This window comes from Juglans regia, chromosome 4 (assembly GCF_001411555.2).
Source record: "Juglans regia cultivar Chandler chromosome 4, Walnut 2.0, whole genome shotgun sequence".
Lineage (NCBI taxonomy): Eukaryota > Viridiplantae > Streptophyta > Magnoliopsida > Fagales > Juglandaceae > Juglans > Juglans regia.
In genome coordinates, this window is record NC_049904.1 from 10,044,602 (window position 1) to 10,055,659 (window position 11,058).

An 11,058-nucleotide genomic window follows, 5' to 3' on the forward strand; every position below is an offset into this window, starting at 1 on the left:
AATATACAGCAAATAAATTTTGTTAGCAAATCCAAGAAAAATTAATTAATTAACTACTTAAAAAAGCATAAACACTTTTTAAATAAAAATATTTATTAATTAATTCCAAAAAACTAGAAATATTTTTAAAAAATCAATGTTACAAAATATGAATAAAATATTTTCCCTCCTATTCCACCAAATCTTATAGCATTTCTGTTTACTTTTAATAAGATGGTTGACGTGTTACGCTTAACTTAAAGAACTTAATCCTTAGATTTCAAAACCTAAAGAATTTTAATAAATTAATAAAATAGAAAATACTGACTTTGAAATTAATCTAAACAATATTATTGATGTTCGCCCTCATGAAACTTGCTAAGAGCACTCCCAATGAATTCTTCATTTTATCTTTTAAAAATACATTATCAAAATCTATTTTTTTTATTTTATATATTGACTTTTACAATATACCATATGTTAGCTTATCTATTTTTTCTTCATATCATTTAAATATTATATTTTTTAATCTTTTTTATTCATTTCAAATATTTTCTCTAACTACTAATGATATCTTCATCATATATTTTGATATTTGTAATATATTATAGTAGAATGTAAAAATATATTTAAAATAAAAGATCTAATGGAGAGCACTTTTAAAAATATTTCTTTATAAATAAAAAAATATATATATCATGAAAAGAGTACTGATATGGCAGCAAAGAAGCATTACCACTTTAGTTCTGTAAAAAGTAAAAGCTTAAAGTGATCCCTACAACATGACACGTAATGGTTACGTCTAATGCTAAATTCCTAATGAGTAGTAAGCCATCCCTATAAATATCACAACTGATCCAACTCTCCAGTCCCATCCCAAACCACATTTGAGGTGGAGGTTGCATTGCTTACTAACTCGGAAGTAAGATTATTGTCCGTAGTAATTAGTAATTTACTTGTTGGGTTTTTATATCTCTTAACGTTTATAACTTGATCTATTTGCTCTGAGATGACCGTTTTAATATTTCTAATTGATTGTATGGGTATGCTTTACTTTGAGTTAATTAGATTTTGATTCTCATTAAATTAATATATGATTACTTCTCTGTTTTATACTTAAACTTTATCTTCAAGTTCTCAATTGCATCTATTTCAGTTTAGTCCTTCCGAAGATTAAAACTCAGCATTATCCAGAATTCCAATTTCCAAACCCATGTTCCTCGTACGTATGGAGGAGGAAATTGTCAAAAAGGCATTTTGTCATAATATGGATAGGATTTGCTCATTAATATAAAAATGTTGAATGTAACATCAACTATAATGCCTGTGTCTAATATATGATTTTCTAGAGTACTCTGTTGCAGCACATAAACGCGCCTCTCTGCAATGGATCCTATTATCTATAAAGCGGCGGCACAAGGCAACCTGGAGGCCTTAGAACAATGTGATATCTTCCATCCACTAAATGGATTTTTGATAGTTAATAAAAATACAATCCTACATATTTGTATTTCAATTATCGGCGTTAAAGAAAAGTTTCCCGCCGCTGGAGGAACTGACCAAGTCTCTGGCAAAATTTGTGAAAGTTGTGCTAGACAAATGTCCATCAATTTTATTGAAAGCCAAAGCGGAAGATGATACTCCGTTACATGTAGTGGCAAGGTATGGGCATGCTTCCATTGTCAAAGTCCTGATTAAACATAAAAAATCCCAACATCAAGTTCTCAAAAGTGGTGTCGTTTAAGCTACTACAGAGATGGTTGAGAAGTTGAACAAAAAGAGAGACACGACCTTACATGAGGCTGTTTGTCACAATCACATTAAAGTGGTAAAATAGTTACTAATGGAGGTAGATCCAGAATTTTCGTTTGGTGCTAATGTTGATGGTGAGACCCCCCTTTACTTGGCTGCCGAGAGACAATTTCCAGATTTGGTGTCAGAAATTTTAAACAAATTGAAGTCACCAGCTTATGATGGCCCCTTAGGTAGAACGGCTTTGCATGCTGCAGCATGTTACGATGACGAAGGTATTGCCTATTTTATGTGGTGGTATCAAATATGCTAAATTCATGAAATATAAAACTGTTTGATATGCACAGGGCCGGTTTTAGATTAATAAAGACTGATGTCTGCCTTGTCCTGCATTTGCCTTTTATTGGATGATAAAGGACGGATTACTAAACACGGCTTCCACATTTATATGATGAGTATATATAAACTTAACAAAATGCCGTTCTGTAATTTTATTTCTGTAAAAAATTATTTTGATAAAATAATTACTTTTATCATTTGCAATAAATTTTAATGCAATTTTCTTCAAAAAAAAAAAAAAAAAAAACTGCTCTCTTTTTTTAAACTATTGATCGATTGGCATTTTCTTTTCCAATTTCTCCCATATAGAAAATAGATATTTTTTTTTCTCTCTTTTGTCATTTTCTTTAAGCCATACTTCAAGAATCTCAATAGCAATTGAATTCTTCATAGCAAGCTTTTATTAGCTTCCATATCTTTTAAATGATTTGTTATATATTTATGACCAACTACAACTTTTTTTTTTCTTCTTTTTCACTTCGAGCACAATATTTACCATTATTTCCTTTCGTTTGGTCAACTTAAATCAGTGTGAAGCTCCCTCGCAGAAGAAGAGTTTGAAACAAAATGTCATGGTAATTGCAGCCGAGGTAGACATTTAGGCCCGGTTTGGTTAGCCAGTTCAAATGAAATTATCTCGTCTAAACTTTACGGATGAAATTAACTGGCTGACTAAAGAGTCATAACGCAAAACTCATCTCATGATCTCATCTATGAGTCCTTTCCTTTTTCTTTTTCTTTATTTATTTATTTATTTATTATTTTTTTTTTTTGTAACTTTTCAACCAATGCCTCTGACATATCAACAGTAAATAATGAAAAGCATGAGAAGCTGGTGTGAGGTCGACCTCCATTTTATTTTTCAATCCCATTTCATTACAGCCCTGAAACACTTGCCAATCTTGAAATCAACTCAATAATAAAATATTCCAAATTTCTTTTATATATAAAAATAAATACGTCATAATTAGAATAATATCATAATTTATAATTAAAATAAAAAAATTTGAATTTTCTATATATAAAAAAATAAATAATATTCTAATTTATAATTAAAATAAAAAACTCCAAATTTCCTATATATAGAAAAATAAATAAGTCATAATTAGAATAATATATTTTAAATGAAAAATTTTATTTTTTGGGATTTGGAGTAAATTCGGCCAACAACTTCAAAATATATTTTGGGATTTAAATCTATTTATACATAATTTGGAGTAAATTCGGCCAACAACTTCAAAATATATTTTGGTATTTAAATTTATTTTGCATGTTAAGAAGAATTGACTTGAGTTTGGTTTAACAACCAAACACAGCCTTAGAGTTTGTAATATTCAATTTTGATTTCTATTATGTGGGTGGTGCTTGTTTCTGGTTATAGGGCGTGGATCCAATTCCAATAGAAACTGGATCCGACCCAGTTCCATCCAAGTTGAATCCTTTAAGGTTATGACTTCAATTTGAAGATGATGTGACAAAGAAACCACAACCTTTCATTTGATGTAAACTTTATTGTTTTCTCAATATTATGCGAACTAGTACTATATCGTTATGACATAAACAATATTTATAACAATTCTGCTATAGGTACCCAACGTTGGGTACATGTTGCGGAATCGGCTGATGTGGTTAATGCCACGTCAGTCGATATTATATAAATAAATAAAAAAAAAAAAACGAAGAAGAAAACCCTATCCCAGCCAGCACCCAAATCGGTCTGAAGCAAATCAAACCCATCTTAGATAAAAGCTGTTGGGGTTTACGAAAGGAAGGAATCAAAGGTCCTTGTTCTTTCATTTTTATAGATTCGGCTTCGTATAGGAGTGGTTGCCTTGTTCTTTCTTATACTCAGGGGGTAGGAGGCGTTTGTGGGTTCGTGGAGGCGTCTGGGGTAGGAAAGTGAGGAAGACTGAGAAGGTGACCACGAAGGGAGATGAAATTGTAGATCTGGAACACAAAGGAGAATATGAAGTGGAAAACCAGAGCTTGCTCACATGGTAGAAGATGATGCGAAGACGACGCTACGAAGACAAAGGACTTTGTTTGGAAGATGTGAAGAAGCTGAGAAGAAGTTGTGAACTCAAAGCTGTGAAGACGAAGGACTCTGTTTGTTTGCATGTTCCATAGGTGAACCCCATAAGTCTCCCCACCTAGCTAAAGCAGTTTGGCTTTTACCCATTTGGAATTGGCCTGGTTTTTCGATGCCTGGAAAAGCCTGTTGATCCTAACCCAATCCACCGGATAGAAGGCCATTGATGGCAATTGTGAAGCTATAACCAAGTCTCCTCCTTACTCTCTCAACCTCCCTGGAAACCAAATAGGGAACATTATGCCCCCATTTATTCTCGTGTATGCAAATTCCTGCATAAATTTGAACAGAAGTGGATGCTTCATGCAACCAATACCCACAAAGAACCTGTTTTCATGTTTCGTCTTCGTGGTCTTCTGTGGGAAAGCTTGCTCCCGAAGCTAAAATGCTGCGTTTCGTAAGAAGAAAATGCGAAAAATATGCGAAGAAGAAGATGAGAGGTTGCTGGATTTGAACAAAACGCAACGTTTTATTTTTACACGTGGTTAGACGTGTATGCGGGAGGTACCCCTCCTGAGTGCAAATAGCTTCTTTCTATTTTTCGTCTTCGTGGTCTTCTATGGGGAAGCTTGCTCCCGAAGCCAAAATGCTGCGTTTCGTAAGATGAAAATGCAAAAAAGAAGATGAGAGATTGCTGGATTTCAACGAAACGCACCGTTTTATTTTTACACGTGGTTAGATGTGTACGCAGGAGGTACCCCTCCCGAGTGCAAATAGCTTTTTTCTATTTATAAACCTAGCTAACAATTTTCAAGAACATGCTCCTATAATTCTGGCATACATAACCTGTTTCAAAATATTTTTGATTTGACATATATCATAAAGAAAGGAAATGAGTAGTAACATGCATTTTGGGAACGATATATAATATTTTTCTATTCATTTTAGAAGTGCTAAATTTTTTTTTATAAGATACATTTAAATATGAAGTTAACTGTCTTTATATATTCTGATTTTGGGCCTTATTTTATACCGAGCTGCCTTGCTTTCTCAAACAAATATTGTTTAGATTTGTTTTCTTTTCTCACTTTCTTTCAATCTATAGAAAAATACGGAATACTCACAATTCAACCCAATAAATATTTTACAGAAAAAGTGGAGAGTTATTATTGAAGTCCAAAAAAATTTTAGTTTCCATGTCATTGGGCGAGTATTAGAAGTCGGGCATGATGAAATTGAGAAGCATTCAAAGGAGGTGGTGAGTGAGAAGGTGAGGAAGACGAAGACAGAGGAGGACAACAAAGCAGCTCAAGCCCATTTGGTAGTTGCTGCACTCATTACAACTGTGACCTTTGCAGCAGGCAATGCCATGCCCGGAGGCTTTGTTGGTGGAGATGATCATCCACATCTAGGCTTTGCAGTTTTGAGGAATAGTGCTGCTCTCAAGGCATTCATCATTACAAATGCCCTATCGATTATGCTATCTAGTTCTGCTATCTTTATCCACCTATTTATTCCGCTTATGCCTTTTGAATACTTCTTTGTAAACCGCGTACATTTTCTTCAAATAGCCTTTTCGTTCCTTCTTTTTGCCATGGCACCAATGGTTTTGGCATTCGTCACAGGTACATATGCTGTGTTAGCACATTCAAATATTGTCATTCCCACTTGTATTATTTGCTTATCCTTCTTTCCTATCCTTGTTTATATATATCGAATATTAAGGTACTAAACGCTATGGGTTAGCCGCAATACAAAGAGGTTTCTGATCTAATCAATAAAAATACTGTGTATGAGATTTTTTTAAAGATAAATATCAGTGTATTAATTGCAAATTTAGTAACTCATAACATTTATACCAGCAATATCAAACTTTTACAACTCAACTTCCGTTGATCTCTCGTAACGAACTTTTTGCCTCATGGCATGTAACACTTTGTCCCTTTTGAGCATTCCCAATGGCTTATTTAAATTTTCATCTGGATTCATCTCTTCTCATCTGAACATTTCCAATGGCTTATCTAAATTTTCATCTGAGCATTCCCAACCATTCTCAACTCATCTCATCTTATCTAATAATTAACACTCATTTTTTTTTTTTTAGCTAACAACTTTTGCAATACGGCATACATAAGTTTATCTATTCTTTTTATATATCATTTAAATATTCTTGATTTTTTCTTTCTATATTCATTTTAAATATTTTTTATACCTACCGTTAAATTTGTAATATTTCCAGATCTTTTCAATATTTTTCATATTTCAATATGAATGCAATATCTCTCTCTATTGAAAAAATATTATCAATAGCTCAATAAAAAACTAAAAATAAATAAATAAATGGAAATAACTTGTTCATTCTATTTTTTGTGATCCTTTTATCCTATTATCATATCTTGCATAATTGTTAATATAAGTAATTTTCTTTTTATTACGATAAAATATTCTAATAATTTTTTGAAATCTGCATGTTTTTATAATTAAAAGTGTAAATGTGAGAAATATATATATAAAAGGACTGGGACAAGTAAAAAAATAATAAATAATGATAGATTGATACATAGATGAAAATGTTAATGTACAAAAGCACTTTGGCTCAAATGTATTTTACATTGATATTACATAATTCAATGAAAGCCTTATTTTGACATATTGTTAGTTATTTAACATAAAACTACAAAATAGAGAGAAGTCATTAAGAGTGCCCTAAGTTTAAGAATAAGTTATTTTAGATAACAGAGGGACTAGAATGAAACTCGACTGTAAAAGAATTTTCTTAATGAAGCATCAGGTATACAAGATCCCCTTTCATTAGATAAGACACTTTATGAAAAAACAAAAAGAGAGTTTGTGGAAGCTCTTGTTAAAATTTCCTCAAATCTTATTCTATTAAAATTATAAAGAAAACATATGTACATTATCTAGGCGTCTGCCTCTTCTCTCTAAGCTAAGTTCCTTTTGTGGCTTCAAACCTCAGTTTAAGCATTTCTTTGGATAACCATTCATTGAAACAAAAATCAGTCGAATATTCAACAAGTACTACTTCATACAGTAAACATATAAAAACATAGGTTTTCGCAAGAACTTTCAAAGTCACATTCAACACATTCAATCACATTAATCGGTATGCATACATTCCCTTGATTTCTCAAGGCCTCAATCATACAATTCAATTGTGTAGTCACATCAATCCCATTTATGCTGTAACATTCTTTCCTCTTTTAACCTCATGGTCATTACATACTATTAAGTCCCGTATTTTAGGTTAGCAATCCTTGTAGTCATGTTCTTCCATAGCTAGTGGCTAATAACTAAGTTTCGAGAATAGGCATCACTAGGTGCATCGCCAGTCTTTCTTTTTGGCATTGCAATTCACCCCTCAGCATCATAAATAGTCTATACACATATATGTTACGCCCCCAGACGCCGCTTGGGATTTGATGGAGACTGAAGTGTCAGGACATGCAACTCAAGGCTACACACCTCAGTTCATGACAGTTAAAATGCAATGCACATAATATGTTTCTAGCAGTATGCAATAATCGCAGCGAAAAAAGTTTGATTCTAAGTAAAGATTAGAGCAATTAATGCATGGTACCAAATGTGACGGTCACGTTCTTCCATAACTAGTGGCTAATAACTAAGTTTCGAGAATAGGCATCGCTAGGTGCATCGCCAGTCTTTCTTTTTGGCATTGCAATCCACCCCTTAGCATCATGGTACCATCTTTACTATTTTGGCACTTTATATGCAGTTTTCTTCGAGTAGACAAATATGCAGTTCAATCATTTCCTGTCATTTTTCATTTAGTCTTTCATTTCCTTATCTTATCATTGATTTATTCATTTAATACATGGAGATACTACATATAACAGCTAGAAATATGCAATCCATTTCATTTCATACATCACATATAATAATAAGAGGGTATATAAAAATAGGCTATCGATAAATAGTCTATACACATATGTTACGCCCCCAGAGCCCGCTTAGGATTTGATGGAGACTGAAGTGTCGGGACATGTAACTCAAGGCTACACACCTCAGTTCATGATAGTTAAAATGCAATGCACATAATATGTTTCTAGCAGTATACAATAATCGCAGCGAAAAAAGTTTGATTCTAAGTAAAGATTAGAGCAATTAATGCATGGTACCAAATGTGACGGCCCATTTTCTGCTTGGGACCAGACAAACTCTGAAGTATCGGGATATGCAACACAAGGTTACCTGCACCCGCCCATGAGAATTAAGGATACAATGCACCTAGCATGTATCTAGCAATATGCAATATTTGAAGCGGATAATTTTTTTTTCTTTGAGCAATACTATGTACCAGAAGTAATATATCCCAAAACGTGAACATGCTTCATAAGATTCACGTGAGAGTTGGTATACAAAGGTTACAATACTCATCCCACATGTTTGTAACATAAAGAGTACTACAGACACAGCACCTTAAGTACATGTAAAATGAAGGTAACTAATAGGCTAATCCATCGAGTAGCTTGTGTAACTCGGTCAAGGACGCCATAATACTATCGATGAAACTGTGCATTGAAGCAATGGGCTCTGCATCGTGCCATCATTATCTAGTCGACCGGTTTCAGAAGATCTTCTGCCGCATCTCTTGATCTTGGCACATAATCTACCATTTTGGAGAAAATGGTAGTTGGGACTACCACGGTATGATTTGATTACAAATCTCAACAAGTTAACAGATAACTTAACATACAGTTTACAAATGCAAGCATAGCAGTAAAGACATGAATGCACAATCATAATTATAAATAAGCATGGCGTGAATTGACATATAATATGGCATGAACTGATGTGGCGCCCCCAGCCCCCATTTGGGAATTGGCAGAAACTAAAACGCCCAGACATGCAACACTAGGGTTACCTGCCCATGATAGATAAGATGCAATGCACCTGATAACTAACAGTATGCAATATATCACGACAGAAAGTCAACTTAATTCAAGTAAAGGAACATTAGTCATGGTACTGAAAACATATGGGACCAAAACATTAAAGCTAAATAGAATGTCATTTCCCAAAAGTGGTCCCATAACATCATTCTTGATCTTCAGTGAAGTTCGGGCCTCACTCGCTTCTTTAAAGCCCAGTCCTTGTCCCTATTATGGGATCTTTTAAACTTTTCTATGTCTTCAATTATCTCAATGATTGCTTTATCAATCGACTCGAGATGACCCCAAATGAAAGGCTTAGACTGGCCTATGACCATCTTAGGCACGATCCTCTCTGGAGGAGGTGCCGTCCTTTTGTGCTTCGTCATTTGCATTGACTAAACCTGTCATACCTTTTATTATTCCTAGCAAGGAATGATAGTGGGTAAATACAACAGTAAAATTTCAAGAAATCTTAGTAAGTAAACAAATAACGTGCAACAGTTATCATAAACATATGAAGCAAACTTAACAATGAATGCATGTACATGAACTTATACTTATGCACTTGACCTTTCAAAAGACATCGTGTAAAATCATGGCATTTCATAATTTCTACTTTTGTAAACATTCTTTATTCATTTCATACTTGTTCATTAACATACTTATGAGCTCGTGGCCTTTCTTGACTTATAACATATAATTGGATACCTCACGGCTCTCCTATGCACCATGTGTTTCCCACTAGTTACTGCATCAACTATTGGCCACTTTGACCAAGGTGACTACGTCTTATCTTTCATATACGATAGCTCGCATTTCGCCTTCATCGTAGGTGCACCCACTAGTTTTAGGTGCAATCCCACTCTGGTGTCATTTTCTTTTAGGAACCATTTGAGATTCGCCGAGAGTACTTCGTCGACTTAGGGGTATCCCTCCATTTTAAACACTCCTGAGAGGACAGAGGAGTTCCACTAGGACATTCACTCATCCCAGTATCTAGGGTCATGATAAACACATTACTTTTAAAAAAAGGACTCTTTTCCTTTCAAAAGCGTTTTCACAAATTTCAATTCATTTGACATGACAATGAATCGTAAAACATTCATGAGACACATGAAATGCTGAAATGCTTCATCATAACCATGAGACATTCATGCATGCAATATATAATGCATTCTGACTTGAAAGTATTAGAACATGCGAACATGTTCCTTTATAACAATTTAAAGGCATTCACATCAAACGAGAGCATACATTCCAACAAATTCCATGTAAGGGTTGAAACATACAAACCCTAACATAACCATGAATCATCCTTAACACATTAAACCTAAAACACTAATGATCATAATTCATCTATGGGGTTGGCCAAAACCTTTTATTTTTTAAAATCATGCATTCCATTCAATTTTCATGAACTTAGAATCTTCTAATGTTTTGAACAAAAACTTTAATGAAGAATATTCATTGATGGCCGAAACATTTTCTTGTGGTTTTGAATGACATTTTCATGAACTTAGTCCCATACCAAAACGGTGGAATGACAAATATTCATGTTCAAACAAACATAGTACAAGCCGAATGCCTAGCATGACTTCTTGTTCCATTTTTCATAATATACACATCTTCGTTAGACCAATTTAATCATACTTTGAAATAATCATGCCCAAGGAAGTTCATAGCACATGGAAGAACAACAATGTCACTAATGACCATACAAAACCGAAACAACCAACAAGTTCACAAGCCATATGCATAAAATATCCAAGTACAAGTTAGAGGTGTACTTGCAGAAATATGAAATATGATTCTATAGCAAGCAAGCTGAAAAATCACATGTAATACTAGTTAGGATCATTATTCAAGAAGGACCCTAACCCATTGATATGCACCCGCGGGAATGGAATCCCTTGAACCCACAGTCAATTTGAAAACTCCCCAAGAAAGCCAAAATCAAGTCAATGGATGGAGAACCTAGACCCGATGAGAACTCGTTTCAAGAACCTAGATTATATTAAAATCTAGACCCATTGAAGAACCCGTCTC

The 11,058-nt window shown here is 33.8% G+C and overlaps 1 protein-coding gene across 1 annotated transcript; it reads left to right on the forward strand.

Moving 5' to 3' along the window:
• Positions 1–1,822: 1,822 nt before the first annotated feature.
• LOC118348164 (protein ACCELERATED CELL DEATH 6-like) lies at positions 1,823–7,867 on the forward strand. Its single transcript, XM_035689163.1, has 4 exons — positions 1,823–2,006; positions 3,923–4,067; positions 5,291–5,724; positions 7,854–7,867. The coding sequence occupies exons 1-4, from the start codon at positions 1,823–1,825 to the stop codon at positions 7,865–7,867; spliced, it is 777 nt and encodes a 258-aa protein (XP_035545056.1).
• The last annotated feature ends 3,191 nt before the right edge of the window (positions 7,868–11,058 follow it).

Coding starts and splice junctions, on each gene's coding strand:
- LOC118348164 (XM_035689163.1), top strand. CDS start 1,823: ATGGAGGTAGATCCAGAATTTTCGTTTGGTGCTAATGTTGATGGTGAG. Junction 2,007..3,922: donor AGCATGTTACGATGACGAAG/GTATTGCCTATT, acceptor TCTTATACTCAG/GGGGTAGGAGGCGTTTGTGG. Junction 4,068..5,290: donor AACCAGAGCTTGCTCACATG/GTAGAAGATGAT, acceptor AAAAAATTTTAG/TTTCCATGTCATTGGGCGAG.